Source organism: Chionomys nivalis, chromosome 11 (assembly GCF_950005125.1).
Source record: "Chionomys nivalis chromosome 11, mChiNiv1.1, whole genome shotgun sequence".
In the NCBI taxonomy this organism is placed as follows: domain Eukaryota; kingdom Metazoa; phylum Chordata; class Mammalia; order Rodentia; family Cricetidae; genus Chionomys; species Chionomys nivalis.
The window spans coordinates 63641375-63657790 of NC_080096.1; the positions used below are offsets into that span (position 1 = coordinate 63641375).

The following is a 16416-nucleotide window of genomic DNA, read 5'->3' on the forward strand; positions in this document are numbered from 1 at the left end:
TCTACAGAATCAGTGCCTGTTTGTTGTCGATTAAATGAGTCACTGTAATGATTTATTGATAACTATAGGAAGAATCATATCAATAGTGGTAATAGTGGTCTTTTGAAAGGGAAGACTACTAAATGAAAAGCTGGACTTGGTTAGCACCCATGATTCTGTATGACCTCAGTATTTAATGTCAATGAACTCACCCAACGCTCTTGTTTTAGATTCACTGGCAGCATGTGGAAACTATAGAGCTGGTGAACGATGGGTCAGGCCTGGGATTTGGCATCATTGGGGGAAAGGCAACTGGTGTGATAGTCAAGACCATTCTGCCTGGAGGAGTGGCTGACCAGGTGAGCTCCTGTGATAGATAGGTATTTTTCTGTTCATACAGAAGTGTGGCTTCATCATTTAGATTGTCTGTTAAAAGAAAAAAAAATTTGATCAACTACAAATCTTTCATTTCATAGAACTGACCTTCAAATATTTTCTAAGACTTGGAAGAGAATACTTGAAAATGGACATGGATCTTACTTAATACAGTTATGGGCTGAGCACCCTAAAGACCCAGGGGCTGAACTAGGCTGATGGTTCTAGTTCCTGTAGAAACATCTACCCTTTGTTTGATATTTGTTTATTTGTAAACTTAGCAGCTGCTTATAAAGCACACTATGTAAAAAGTACATTGTTGTTAAGTTAAAACAACCTGCCTTGACCCTTTAGTGCTGGGTCCCTGGTTTCATCTTTGTATAGGACAAATAACTCATTTTTTGTTTGCTGTTGAGGTGTTGGTGCTAATGAAATGTGCCCTTTATTATGTGTGGGAAATTGTTCAACATATTTATTACCTGTGTTTAATGTTTAAACTTTACAGGCTTATAAAGCTATTGTTTTCACTCATAGATTTGAACTTAAGTTGGGGAAGCTGAGTTCACCACACACCCTCATATTCATGAATGAAGCCTAGTTAAACAGCAACTCTTTAAATCGTGCTATTAACAGTGGCATGACATTAAAGTGTTAACCAATATCTAGCAATAGCAAATGAACTTCATATGCTCAAGAGAGAAGGGATAACACCATTTATATATTTTACTTAGGATACACAAAATACAAATACATTCACATTTAAATATACTAAAATGAAGTTAAATTACAAGGTTAATCCTTACTTGAACTGGCCACATGCTTGGTGTCCCTCACCCTCCTGACACTAGTAACCTGCGCTGGACAGTGCAGAGTAGCCTGTCATTTCAGAGTCTTTCAGATTCTGTTCATATCTCTCATCTGTCTGGATTTTCCTTTCACTAGGGTGTTTGCTACAAATGCGTTCTTTGGTATTTATAATTGGAATGCCAGACAGGAACTGTAGGAACATTCCAGTACTGTCTTGTGTTTTGTTTCACAATCTAATTAATACGAGCTGTGTTGGCATAGTGATTTCATACTTCATCTATGCTTAATGATATTTTCTTCTTGTTCTTCAAAACCAAAAATATCAGTCATCTTTTTTTCCGTGTGAGTTCTTAACTAGAAATAAAACTGGAAAAAAAAATCATACTAGCTGTTGATTTAACAAACTATTTGAGTTTCATTTGCTGTCACAACCTTGAATGGTGCTAGAGTGATTCTGAAGTCAATTAATGTGTGTACAACTACACATTTAATTCCATGTGATTGACATATGCTTTACTATTGCCATTTTCATATTGTCTCTAGGTCATTTAGAAGTTTTGGTGCAGTTATTTTCATAGTACCTTAATTATTTGAACTCTTTTTTATTCAGCATGGGCGATTATGTAGTGGAGACCACATTCTAAAAATTGGGGACACTGACCTGGCAGGAATGAGCAGTGAGCAAGTAGCACAGGTCCTCAGACAGTGCGGAAATAGAGTTAAGCTGATGATTGCCAGAGGTGCTGTAGAAGAAACCACAGCACCCTCCTCCTTGGGCATTACCCTCTCCTCTTCCCCGGTTTCTACATCAGAGATGCGTGTAAGTAGCTGGAAACAGTGGCTGTACGGTCTAAAAAAAATAGCATGCAGAGATTAGACTCACTGATGCTGTATGTAAGTATTAAAAGACTCGAACAGAGAACATGTGTAGAGATACTAATGCTTTATTTATCCACAGTAGCTTGCTTAAAGCTTTTAGGTGATAATTTCACACTGTCCTGTATAAGGATAGTATTTTGAAGCACTTATGAAATTTTAGGGTGCTTTTCTTGATCATGCTTGTATTTGAGCCTGTCTCTTTGTCTTAACTAGAAGCTTTGTTGTAAACTGGGTCATCATGATAATCATGGCCTTTCAACAATTTTTCTTTAGAAAGTGGAAATTGAGCCGGGCGGTGGTGGCGCACGCCTTTAATCCCAGCACTCGGGAGGCAGAGGCAGGCGGATCTCTGTGAGTTCGAGACCAGCCTGGTCTACAAGAGCTAGTTCCAGGACAGGCTCCAAAACCACAGAGAAACCCTGTCTCGAAAAACCAAAAAAAAAAAAAAAAAAAGAAAGAAAGTGGAAGTTGGGGACTGGGAGCTTGGAGTGTAGTAGTGAATGAGGCTAAAGAACCTCTGTGTCGTCATTTTACTGAATATGAGCTGTTACCAGGCTTGTGACGCGTGGTTGTCATGTTGGGTAGTTGGTTAGAACAGCAGCAGTGTGCTCTGGCATGGTACAGGGGCATGATTCACTGCTGTTGTGTCTTGTTTTATCTTAAGTTTGATATGAAAAAAATTGGAAAATTTCAAAACTCTTGGAAGCTAGAGGTTTACAGGACATAAGACTACAGTGAATAAAATAAAAAAAAGTTCATCCAGAAATGTTTTAAATGTTTTAGAAACAAATTCTACCCTTTTCTAGAAAATTCTTTTTCTGTCACATGCCAGTCCTGTATCCATTTTCCATAGATGTAAAATATCCATGTTTTCTTTCATTGAAATTGCTCTAACCACTGGTTATAAGTTCTTATTTTTTAATAAACTAACATCTTCCATAGCCCTTTAGAAACTTTATTAGAACACTCGAATTTTCCATGAGTCTGTTGTTTTTAGACAAGATTCGGTTGCTATTTTTTACAGAGAGAAAGAAGAAAGCAAGCTTGTTTATGAAAGTGTTCAAATGGCATTCTTTTGTGGAAAACAAAACATTTTATTCAGCAATATATAAATGAATGCAATACCGAAAACTACTTGATGTAATGAAAGCTTAGGACAGTGTCTATTCTCTGCATATCATCATTTCTGAAGCTTGTGCCCCGTTTAAAACCATTCGATAGTCAAATTGCCACCCTCTAAAATAGCACTCGAATAACTTATTAAAAATAGAAAACACATTTGTTTCAATTGAAGCAGATTTCATCCTGTCATTTTCTTGTAATTATCTAAACTTTAAACTTTTGCTAAGTTTGCACAGATAATTATGTGCAATGAAAAAAAAAAACAAGTCCAACTTTACTTGCAAAATTATACTTCATTTAGGTGGACCATCAGTGAGATAACTGTTTAAAGGAAGTCAGAAAATGTTATAAGCCAGCACCAACCTGCATGCCTGGTAAAGCCCATTGCCTTGATTTTTCTAGGGTTTATTGGAGAGCCTACTGATATCACACCAATGGATGGGACCAATGGCTTATTGGTAGCATGTGCCAGTTCACTAATGCTTTATTTAGGGAGACTTGCTCTTTAATTCAACATACAATTAATAACTGTATTAAGTACATGATATGGAAGGCTCAGATGTGAGTAAGCCCTTTTCAGCTACCATCCTAGAGCAAGAAGATTTCAGTATGCCAGTGTAGAGAGGCACACTTCCTTTATGAATATCTTCAATTTTGTGAAAACTAAAGAGTGATATAATATACTTTCTTGGTGCCATTTAAGTCTTTTATAAATAAGTCATCAGCCTATTTATAACATGGCTGTGGGAGAGTCACTAATATTCATGGTGCTAGATTCAACTACGAATTGTCTGTAAGAGTAGGAGCTCTCTGTGGTGGCTGTGGCTCTACGGTGTACAGTCTTACACGCTGCACGTCATTTACAGACAGGAACCCTGCAGCCAAGCTGTGGGATTTGAATTCTACCTCTCCAGATATTATCTGTTTGTCCTAGGAAATACATATATGCTGCTTTCCTCAGGGAAAAATCGATGCAATTAGACCTATCTCGCTGGCTTACAAGTGATGTGGGCAATTCTCGATAGTTAGGAGGAATAAGAAACAAAGACATGCGGAATGTTTTACAATGAAACTGCTCCATAAATGGCAGCTGGTTCTTATTCTTCTTGGTAGGTGGCTGTCCAGAAAGACTAAGTGGCAGCATCAGTTCTTAACTTTTTTATGTTTATTCAAAACATGACTTCTTTGAACTTTGAACATCCCAAGTTCTTCAGAAACGATGATGATCTTTGTATGAAAATGCTTTATTAACAAAAAGCTATTTAATCTTCAACACTTTATGTGGACCGTAGTTTGTCCAAGAAGGGGAGGTCCAGCTTTCTTCTCTGCATTCGTTTCTGAACGAAACCATTCAGTCTACATTTTGTGGATGTGAGGGGCCAATTCTGCAGCATAGTTAGTAATATCTTAGTTCAGATTAATCCTGAATTGCATCTTTGACTTTTTAAATTCGACCTTATTTTTCTTATATGTTGATTTATCTAATGATTTATTTCTGAATACTATTTTAGGTTGATGCGTCTACTCAAAAAAGTGAAGAAAGTGAGATGTTCGAGGTGGAACTCACTAAAAATGTCCAAGGATTAGGAATTACCATTGCCGGGTATATTGGAGATAAAAAATTAGGTAATATTAAAACTTAAATATTTTAAAAATATCGCAGTTACCTCCAATATCTGTCTTGTGAGATTTTTCAGTCATTATATGGTTTCTTTTGAGGAATAGTAGTTGACAGCTTTCTTAGAATGAATTTGGTATTGGTGACTCTGATACAACAGGCTGAACAATTGCCTTATTCTTTGTACTAGATGCTTTTGTGGCTTGTTACTAGATACTTATTCATAATTAAGATTTTCATTTGGAAGGTAGAAGGTGGCTGTTCTTTGTGCTTTTTAAATAGTGAAAAATTACTTATTTCTTCTCTTAGAGCCTTCAGGGATCTTTGTGAAGAGCATTACAAAAAGCAGTGCTGTGGAGCATGATGGGAGAATCCAAATTGGAGACCAAATTATAGCAGTAAGTTATACGTTTAATACTGGTTTTTGCTATTTCCATGATTAAGAATTATGTTCTCTGGGATTGGAGAGATGGTTTGGTGGGCAGGAACATGTATTGTTTTTCCAGAGAACTTGAGTTTGGTTCCTAGCACTTGTGTTGGGCAACCTAAAACCACAACCACACACATACATGTGAATAAAAATAAAATTTTAAAATGAAGAAATAATTCCTTATGTATCTATGTATGTAGTTGTGAGTGTAGTATGCATGCGGTTGTATGTTTGTGTTCATATGTACTTATTTGGCCGTGGGTGCTAGAGGCCAGGGGTCAGTTTTGGATGTCTTCCTCTATAGCTTTCTGTGTTTGTTTGTTTGTTCTTTGGGACAGTATTTCTCACTGAGCCTGGAGCTCATCAGTTGGCCAGACTAGCTGGCAGGTGAGTTTCTTTGGATCTGCCTATCTCTGCCTCCTCCTTTTTGAGGTTAAAGACTACTGCCATGCCTGGGTTTTTGTGTGGATCCTGGGGATCTTCAAGTCAGGTCTTCATATTTGTAACTAAATTTACCCATAACCTGTGTACCAAATATGCTGAATTTACTTTGTAAAAAACTAAATTTATTGACATTGATTTTTGTGTGTTTGTATTTCTGTCTTATACATGTATGCATGTATGTCTGTCTGCCTGTGTTTGCATATTCAAAGGCCAGAAGTTGACACTGGGTGTTTTCTTCTATCCATCTCTGCCTTATTTTTGACATACGGTCACCGATTTGCTAGACTGGCTGATCTCCAGTGAGCGTGCTATCCTTGTCTCTTAGCTCTAGGGTTATATACCTGCACTACTACACTCATCTGTTCACATGGTTATTGTGATCCCAACATAGGTCCTTGTGCTTGGACAGCAACCGCTTTTCCTGATGAACCATCTCCATAACCCCAGATCCATTAATTTAATCAAGCTTTAGTGGCTTGAGACTATCATTATCATTGCCTATTTTATTATTTTCAGATTAAATGGAACATTTTATAGAAACTTTATTTTTCCAAAGTCTAAAATGGAGATTTGTTTCTTATATAATTTTTCTGATGTTTTCAAATTATGATCATGATGAATTTGTTACACTAACTTTATATAGTACATTTTTTTTGTGGAAGTATTCTGAAGGAAGACTAATTGCTTACTGTAGCTGGACCTAAATTTCAGATCCGTACATTTTTAACCTTGCAGAATGACACTGTCAACTAGATGAGCTCCTTCCAGTTCTGTAAACACATAGGAATGAAAGAAAGGAATCCAGACATATTTAATCTGATCATTATGCTATTTTAGTAACATTGTGTTTTAAGTATGTGGCTGTTTCAGGTAGTTAAGAAAAAAATCTCACCCGTTGTTCAGTGAATTCTGGCTTCTTCAAGTTGCTCTTTGCTCCAGAAACTAATTTGGGTTAAGTACACTAAGGAAATCTGTAGATGATATGATTCCTTCAAAGGTTTCAAGTCCACAGTGAAAAACTGAAGACCATGAGGTGACCCAGGGCAAGGAAACCTGTTTGTTGATCTCCTCTATGTAATTTTCTGTGATTAGAAGATCTTTCTCTTTGTCAGTGTTTATTTTACTATCATTTTGAAGACCTTGGTGGAGAATGCTGGCTTATTAATTTATCATTAATTGCATCTGTCATTCCCTTGGAATCTTAATAAACAGAACAAGTCAAGTTAAGATGAAAGAGTCCTTACAGCAGCGGTTTTTACATAGTGCACGCCAAGGGGCAGCTCAGTACTGCTGGAAGACAACTGGACAAACAGAATTTAGTATGCAGACGTCATGGTTTGCTTTTTGAACAACCTGCTAAAGAAAGAAATTCTGTCACACACTGCAACATTGATCAGTCTTGAAGATGAACTAACTGAAATAAACAAGTTGTAAAGAGACAAATATGTGACCCCACTGACATGACTCAAGCATGTCAGAGAATGAGGAGAGGGGCTTGGGTTTGTGGAGTCGGGTGGTTGGAAGTTGTCACTCAGCATGGCAGTGACTCGTCTACATGTTGGGAAAAACAACAAAACATTGAGAGCTTTTACAAACCAGTCTGAAAACATTTAACACTAAGAGTTGGATGGTTAGAAGATGCGAAATTGGTAGGGTTCTTTGTTACATATTTTCTATCACATTTAGGGTAAAAAAGAATAAATACTATTACTTCTGCCTTTGGAAAGTCTACAGCATATCTCTTAGAGTTTTCCTGGCATCAACACTATGATTTCTTAACTGTATCTGTTTACTTCTTTATGTCCAATTGAAAGATCAAGTTGAGCTTCCTACCCATTTGGATATTAGCTGAAGGCTTCCTCTGTATGTTTCTATCTCACCATGAATGGAAATGAACCACTGTACACTTTTTATTTTGTGAGTAAGGGAGAGATGATAGACAATGTGAATCCCTGTACAATTGTCCTAGTTAACTTTACCATTGCTACTGATGATACACCATGACTAAAAGCAATGGAAGAATGCCTACCACTCTAAAAGCAGTGGGACTTGGGAGAATGGAGCCTGTAAATGAGGTGGATTAAAGTCTCATGCAATAGCCAGCTTTATTCAGAACATCATACAACTTATACTGTGAGAGTTAAGAGAGGTCATTTGAGTAAAGTTCATGTGAGTTCAAGGTGGATACAAGGATAATGCACATGTGTCAAAAACATGTTTTTCCATCAAAGCATGTAACAGTTTAAACATTTAATTGAATGACATCAGCAAGCAATAGTATCTGAAGTAAACTCCTGTCTGCTGCACCCTAGTGGAACACAAAAGCACATTCTAAGGACAATTCCATGTTTTGATGAAACTGAGGTCTTGGTGTGTTCCCATAAGCACTCAGAATTTTCCCCACATGACTCCATTCTTGGACCATTTTTCAGCAGAGAAGTAAAGGTGTACTTGGTTTAATATCACTGAAGGAAGTCAGTATGTCAGACAGCAGGAACCTGGAGGTAGGAGATGATGCAGAGGCCATGGGTGGGTGCTGCTTTTTGTCTTGCTCCTCATGGCTTGCTTAGCCTGCTTTCTTATAGAACTTTGAACCAGCCCAGGGATAGGTTGGGTCCTTCCTCTTTAATCCTTAAGAAATCCTATAAGCCGGGCGGTGGTGGCGCACGCCTTTAATCCCAGCACTTGGGAGGCAGAGGCAGGCGGATCTCTGTGAGTTCGAGACCAGCCTGGTCTACAAGAGCTAGTTCCAGGACAGGCTCCAAAACCACAGAGAAACCCTGTCTCGAAAACAAACAAACAAACAAACAAACAAACAAAAAAGAAATCCTATCCTATAGACTTGCCTCTTGCCCCATCTTATTGAGGAATTTTCTTAAATGAGGTTTCCTCCTCTCAGATGACTATAATATTTAATGAGTTGACCGAAAACTATCCAGCACAATAATGGTGAGTTAAAAGTTTGCATTTTTATTCCTTCAAATATCTATATCAATTCACTAGACAGTGTTTCAAATCAGCATTATAAGTAATTTATATATTCTTTAATTTATACCTTTAAATGTATAATTAAGCGTCTGTTTATATACTTCCAATGTTGGACATTCAACATTGCAATTGATTATAGAATATTTTCATTGCTGTATTCCTTACTTTCTGCTTCCCCTATCTCCTTAGGCCTGTGCAGTCTGGGGTCTACTTCTTTCTCTGAAGACTTGCCTTTTCTATGTTATTTTATATGTTATATGTTATATGTCAATTTCCACTTCCTTTTATTATTAGGTAATGTTCCACTGTGGATAGGTTCGCCACCCTTACCTCTTAGTTCAGCCATGAGAGGTGTTTTCCATTGTTGGCTGGGAGAGTTAATGCCGCTCTGAACATTCTCATACAAAGTTTTATGAGGATATGTTTTCACTTTTCTTGTGTATGTATTTAAGGAATGGAATTAAGGAATGGCTAGATCTTAGCCATTGATAGCTCTGTGTTTAACTGTTTAGCAAACTTTTAAAACGTTTTTGAAATATAATTTAATTATATTAATTTTCCTTTCACTTTCCTTTCTTCAAACCCTCCCATATCCCCTCCCTGTTCTCTTTCAAATTCATGCCTCTTAATTTTTTTGTTATTGCATGTATATTTATATATATGTGGATATTTCTAAATATAATCTGTTCAGTCTGTACAGTGTTACTTATATGTATGTTTTCAGGACTGGCCAATTAGTACTGGGCAGCCAGTTGGTGTGCTCTTCCCTGGGGAGAACCACCTCATATGTCCCCAGCTTTCTTCATTTGCCTGTAGTTCCTTTGTGTAGAATTAAGGCTCATGGGTTTTTCTCCGTCCTCCTGGATATTCATTGGTACTGTCTTTTAGCAAGCTTCTTGATTCAGTTACATTATGTTAGGACAGAATATAATGTCCCTTGAATTTCTCTTAAGGAAACATTAGACCTTCAAAGTAGCTGATATAGGACTTGCTGTATTAGTATATTTTAGAGAAATGTTTACTGAGGTAGTAGATTTAATACAATCTTTTAAGTCTCACAGAAACTTGCCTCCAGGTTGCTCTTCCGTGAATGATCCTCAGAGATTACTTCCTCTTAGCCAAGGAAGGTGATAAAGACATGTGCTCACAAAGGGGAGGTCTACTTTCCCTGTCTACTATTTCTTTTAATAAGATTATTTTCACTATCGCCCATATTCTAATTTTACTTTTAGCAACATTCTTTTCAAATTTCGAAGTGCCTTAACCTTGGTAAGCACTGCACAGCGCTCTTGACCACATGTTCAGTTAGTGCAAAGTGTCACCCTCTTGTGGTCTTCCCACGAATTGGTAATATTTCCTGTCTTCCTGGTTGCATTTTTACAACTATAGTCTGTATTTGTTCTGGTTTTGTTTTGACAACCGGTATTGAAGCAACAGTCTATTTTTAATTTGTATTTATTGAGGTGCCGAGAAGATTAAGAAATTATTTACTATTTTGAGGAAGCATTTATTTTGTAATTTTAAACTACTTTGCTCTTCTTTTACAGATTGTAGTCTGTGGACCCCTAGTGTTAAGCTGTGTGCAGTACAGGGTCAGGAAAGCAGAAGTGATTTGACCCTAAACCCTCTTTCACGCTGGCATTCTGTGTAACAATTATTTGATAAGGGGACTCTTTTTCTCACAAAATGTTAGCTAATCAACAGATAAAATCAGGATTCCTGTTAGGTATATAGTGACTCATGTAGAAATCAGTAATAGAATTATGGTTGATATTGAGAAATGGCAAATGTTCCTTTAATACCCTGTGATAGAAATAGATTCTCCGTCTCTGTTAGTAGATACCAGTTGTTGGAGGATGACTTGGAAAGCTATATAGAGTATCTAAGGAAGCAGGTTTTCTCCACTGTGAGATTGGTGTTTTCTTCATAATTTCCCCTGCTAATTGTGGAGCTTGTATCCATGTTAACATGATGGTGGATGTGCTCCTTTCACGACTAGAGGCAGTCTGCCTCTGTGCCTACTTCTGGTACTCTCCTGTGTGTGGTCTCACTGAGTCAGGCCCGACCCCATAGCTCTCCTGCAGTCAGGAGTGGCCAGAGTTAAATGAAGTTTCTCTATTGGTGTTTAGCTAGCTGGGCTTGGATATAGTCTGGCTGTTAATTGTTTATTCCCATGAAGCCTTGGGATTTCTTGTTTATTACCGTTTCACTCTATTAGTAATAACACTAGCTTCCATGTCCCAGTGCAGAGTGCCATGCTCTGGAGCTCTGGGAAAGTAGGTGTCTTCATTCCATGTTCTACGTGAGAGTATTAAGAATCTAAACTGGAGTATAGTTTAAGATCTATTCCATTATAGTGTTTTTGTTTTGTTTTTTGCTGGTATTATTCTGTGACATTTGGGCAATGGATACATTTTAAAATTCAATTTATGAAGTTTTGAAAAGAAAAGCAAATACATTTTCCATACATCTTTGAATAGAATAATTCGTGTAAGATGTTTTTTAATTAGTGAAACTTTTGTTAGAAAGAGTGACATAAATAGGTATAGACCAAAAACTTGAAAGGAAAAGCTCTGTACATTTTAAAAATTTTCTTTGTGGGGCATCAGTGTTCAGATTTGGGCCATTTTCTCTACCCCCATACCCCTGCCAACAGGGTCAACAGGCGAGGTGCAAGGTCTGCTTTTCTGAGGTGCAGCTGGTAAGGGCTCCCTCATCTGTCACCACAGGCAGATGTGGGTGGCCATGGCCTGCTATCCCAGTTTCACACCCTCAGGGCTATGTCACCCATGCCTCTGCCACCAGAGTCAGCTCTATTGTGCTGCCCAGATGAGGAACAGGGCCCGCTTTCTGAGGTGCAGCTGTAAGTGGGAAGGTCAGCTCCCTCATCTGTCGAAGGTGGTGAGGGCCAAGGGGAGGCATCTCTCCACCTGGGGCTGGCTCACCCACAACTCTGCAACAGGGTTGGCTCTCCTGTGCTTCCCAGGTGAGATGCAGGGCTTGTTCCCCTGAGTTTTGCAGCTGGTGTGGGGCAGGGGCAGTGTTCCCTCTCCTATGACCTCAGGGCCAGCTCTCCCAACTCTCTCAGGTGTTGATTGGGGCGAGGGCATCTCTCCCTAGCCCTTACTGCTGTAGGAACTTTACTTTTCCTTAGTTGGTTACAAATTCGGTTTTAGTTTTTTCTATGTTACTCTTAATTTGCCAATCTTTGCAAAGGGAATCAAAAAAGTCAGTTATGGGGAAGAATAGATTCAGGTGCCAATATCCCATGTAACTCAGAGGTCTTTCACAAGAGCCGAGGACCCAGAGTTTGAGAGTCCTCCACAGGGCAGGTCACTAGGTCATGGACTGACTGTTCCCACTAGGATAAACTAAGAAGTTCTCATTCCCTCTTCTGTTGCTTTCTTCGCTTCTGTATGTTCAGATGTCATATATTACTATATAGAGTACATGTAGACAGCAGATGTGTCTGTGCATGTATATGCCTGTGTACACATAAATAAAACAGATGGGTTTTAGATGCTTAATTTGAGGTTTTAATACATCCTTTCAGGAACTCTTATAGTTAGGCCACACTATTGTGGGGATTCTGATCTGTATCTCATAGATTTTATTTATCTAATGAATATGTGGGTGCCAAATTTTTCCCTTCTCTTGTTCACAGACACTGTAAAGTACTGTAGGCACATCCCAGTATCTTGGAAGAGTGTTTTCTTCACTGTCTTCTGTACCTTGATCCCCTGTAGCGCTGGCTCCCAAATTTGACTTCATATGAGGATTACCTAGGGCATTAGAGAAATAATCTTAAAAGTCACACCCTGAAACTATACCACAAAATCAATAGAAACTAAAGAAACTTCCAGAAAACTCCTGAGCAAACCATCGTTGCTCTTAGATACTAAGTGTGTGATGGGGCTTTGTAGCCGTTTCCCAGTTAGACCAATGTTCATTTCCCATTTCTCAGTACTAAGTGATAAATATACATTTTGCGAATTAGCAATACAAAAGTGCTTTTGATTTTTAATGTGTCTTGTTATCACAGGTAGATGGCACCAATCTTCAAGGTTTCACCAATCAGCAGGCAGTAGAGGTGCTACGTCAAACAGGACAGACAGTGCGCCTGACACTAATGAGGAAGGGTGCAAGACAGGAAGCAGAACTCACATCAAGAGAAGACACCTCAAAAGACGTGGTTGTACCATCTGGTGATGCCATTGTCAGCAAAGGTAATGCCAAAGGACCTGGTTCTCAGACTTTTGCATTATTGTAGCATTTTCTTCTAACTCTAAAGTAAATTATACAAAAAACTGGTTTTGGTATAAGCTGGAAGTGTGGATTTGTGCATTAGACATCCATCTCTGCCAGTCACCCCCACTACCATTTCTCAGCTGCAGATAAAACTTTTCTTCCTTCCTGCCTCTACATTAATTGGGGTGTCATCAAGGTTGTCTCTATAGTGGTGCAGTTTTGTTTGATGCTTTTAGAAAGTGCGTGGGTGGGTATACATGGTGTGTGTGTGTGTGTGCATGTGCGCGTGTGTGTGCACGTGCACACACATGCCATATATGGAAGTCAGAGGACAGCCTCGGATGCCAGTCTTTTCCTTCTACCTTGTTTGAGATGGGGTCTCTTTGTTGTTCACCACTGTGTATGGCCGACTAGCTGGCCCACAAGCTTCTGGGGAATCTCCTCTTTCCACCTCCCATTTCACCATAGGAACAAATTATAGACCCATTTTACTGTGCATAGTTTTACATGGTTTCTGGGGATTCAAACTCAAGTCCTCAAGCTGTACCAACTGAGTAACAACTGAGTAATCTCTCCATTTCATGCTTGTTTTTTTTGTTTGTTTGTTTGTTTGTTTGTTTTGATTTTTCGAGACAGGGTTTCTCCGTAGCTTTTGGTTCCTGTCCTGGAACTAGCTCTTGCAGACCAGGCTCGAACTCACAGAAATCCGCCTGCCTCTTCCTTCCGAGTTCTGGGATTAAAGGCTTGCGCCACCACCGCCCGGCTAATGCTTGGATTTTTATTTGAAACACTGCTAACTAATTGCACAGAATCTCCTTAAATTATCAAATTGAATTCTAGAGATGACATTCACTGGGTTTTAGAGATGTGTCTGCTAGTAGAGTTACTGCTACTCAAGCGTGAGAACCTGAGCTCCATCCCAGACTCATAATACAAGCTGGGTGTGGTCGCATGTTTATAATCCCAACACTGGAGGGAAAAGATTCTGGAAATCCCTGGGAATCTTTAGCCAACCCACCTAGCCTATTTGGCACATTCCAAGTCCTGGTGAAAGACCCTGTCTCAAAAACACTGATGGCGCCGGGCGATGGTGGCGCACACCTTTAATTCCAGCACTCGGGAGGCAGAGGCAGGCGGATCTCTGTGAGTTCGAGGCCAGCCTGGTCTGCAAGAGCTAGTTCCAGGACAGGAACCAAAAGCTATGGAGAAACCCTGTCTCGAAAATCCAAAAAAAAAAGTACACATGCATCTGAACATACATGAAGACAGACACCTACACACAAGCTCACAAATTCAAACACAAATGTCATTTATAAGGTGAAGTCCATGAGTACCCCTACAAATTATTGAAATAATCTCCAACATGGGGCTGTTGACTGGAAAGCCGTTGTTTGCAGCACTGTCGGGCTTGTTGGTGTTTGCACCATGTACTGTGTAATGCATTCCTAGGAGATGGGCAGGCCGGTTTTAGAAAAGCCCCAGCCCTCTTATGGGATGATGGTAAGTACCTATGCTTACTGTGGAGTTTGTCGCTTTAAAATTGACCCTAATCAGTGATTCAAACAATGTGGGGTTAGAAAAATTCAAATGCTTTTATTATCTCATGGATATAACTATTCAAATGTTTTTATCTTTAAGAAAATTATGAAACAGATGAAGAGTCTTTATCTTTGAGGAGAAATACCAGCATATTGCCGATTGAAGAAGAAGGTAACACTTAAAGCCAGTCTTCTGTGTTAATTGTGGTTTAGAGAGGATGATTGCGAAGAACTTAAGCCTTTACGATAGTCAGTGAGTTACCAAACCACTAGAAATATGGTACTATCATGTCAGGAAAAACAATGTTGACAAATCCGTATTTATCAATAGGATTAACTGCTTTCTTAGATAAAAATAATTAACTTATAGTTCGTTAATATTTTTGCTGAATCAGTCTGGTCTTTGACATATGTTTGTACGCAGGTATGTGTATTGTATACACACACAAACACACGTACCCACACGCATGTGCATGCACCAGAACTGCTCTTGAGGCTTCAATTGATAATATGTGTAGTTTTAACTGAGTGTTTATATATAGTTGACATGTTTCTACCCAACTGTGAAACAGTGGTAAAATATAAGTTATTTTAAAACAGACATGGAGACTCTTTGAGGTTTTAAGGAATGAAAATAATTGCTTTTTGTTGTGATGATTCTTTTCTGAGACAGGAGCTTGCTATGTAGCCCAGGCTGGCCTTGAACTCACGACCTGTCCGCAGGCTCCTGAGCGCCATATTTCAAACGCAACCTACCACTTTGGTGTGGAACTGTCCATTTGTGGAAGCTGGTGTTTACATTTTATTTTTTCAGGATTTGCAAGTGTAATGTTGGGGACTTGGCTTGAAAGCAGTTCTACAGAGAATGTCTAAGCTTGTCTAAGAATTCCCCTCACTGTAGATTTACTGGGATCCCTTGTTTTTAACGTATTTCACACCAGATATGCCCTCTTTTAATGCCATGTGCCTCCTGCTTCTTTTCCCCATCCCTGTTGTTGTATATTTGGTACCTTAACAGCCACTGAGCAAATGGAAAACCTTTCCTCTGTGGTCGTGTGGATTCTGCTGGTCAGCACGTCCCCAGAAGCGCTTCACTGTCTCTGTGCTTTCATAATTGCATTTCTTCCTCTGCTGAAAGTTCTAGTTTATTTTTATTATTTAAAGGGTTTTCTGTATGTAACGCTATCCAGGAAGGAAAACGTGTAGTGTTCATACATATTAATTACATTCTGCCATTTTTACACTAATTAGTAAAGAAAATACTTAGGCTAAAGTGAATATCAAGAGTGGGGGAAAGGATAAAAATACTTAGACCATGACTTGTAATAGGAAATGAAGATGGGCACGCGGGGTCATGTTAAAGATACAGAATCATCTGTCTTGCTATGGAAAAGGCAGCTAATGAGAAATTTGCATATGTATGTGGAAGGGTAGTTGGTGGTTGGCATCTCCAGACTTGAAATCAGCAGTCCCTGAATTATTAAAAACTAATGATAATAAAGCAGAAGCCTGGAAATGGTTCTGATGTAGCTGCTCTGTCCATGCTGACAGGGTGGGATGCCACTGCCCTTCTGCAGAAAGGTGACTCTCTGTGCAGGACGGTCACGTGACTGTTCACTGAGGTCGGAGAACAGGGCTCTGTGGCTTTCTGTTTGTATGTTTAAATTTCTGAAGTGTAGTCTAGGCAGAGGTGGGAGGTTAGAGGGCATGGCCTTGGGTGATGAATTAGAATCTCACAGTGTCATCTGGTCCCCACATCCCACTAGAATCGTGTATTATGTTCTTACCGAGCTGTGGGAATGCAAAGGAATGATTGAAGGTGAGCTGGGGACTCCAGCATTACCTCTGCTCCCAGAATTAGGTTTAAAATTTTCTTAATCAGCCCTACTCACTGCTGATTGTTACCCCTCCTGCACCTAATTTTATTTTGAAGAGAAAACTCTTATCCACAGAGATAGTTTCAGTCCTGTTTGAGATTGGACGTAGGA

The 16416-nt window shown here is 39.1% G+C and overlaps 1 protein-coding gene across 12 annotated transcripts in view; it reads left to right on the plus strand.

Moving 5' to 3' along the window:
- Mpdz (multiple PDZ domain crumbs cell polarity complex component) overlaps nucleotides 1-16416 on the plus strand; it is a 153655-nt gene that overhangs the window by 54174 nt on the left and 83065 nt on the right. For all 12 annotated transcript variants that reach the window (XM_057784818.1, XM_057784820.1, XM_057784816.1 and 9 more), the window contains exons 7-12: nucleotides 210-338; nucleotides 1772-1981; nucleotides 4674-4788; nucleotides 5090-5178; nucleotides 12685-12868; nucleotides 14529-14600. In XM_057784818.1, the coding sequence (XP_057640801.1) occupies nucleotides 210-338; nucleotides 1772-1981; nucleotides 4674-4788; nucleotides 5090-5178; nucleotides 12685-12868; nucleotides 14529-14600 (799 nt within the window). The remainder of the gene's footprint in view (nucleotides 1-209; nucleotides 339-1771; nucleotides 1982-4673; nucleotides 4789-5089; nucleotides 5179-12684; nucleotides 12869-14528; nucleotides 14601-16416) is intronic.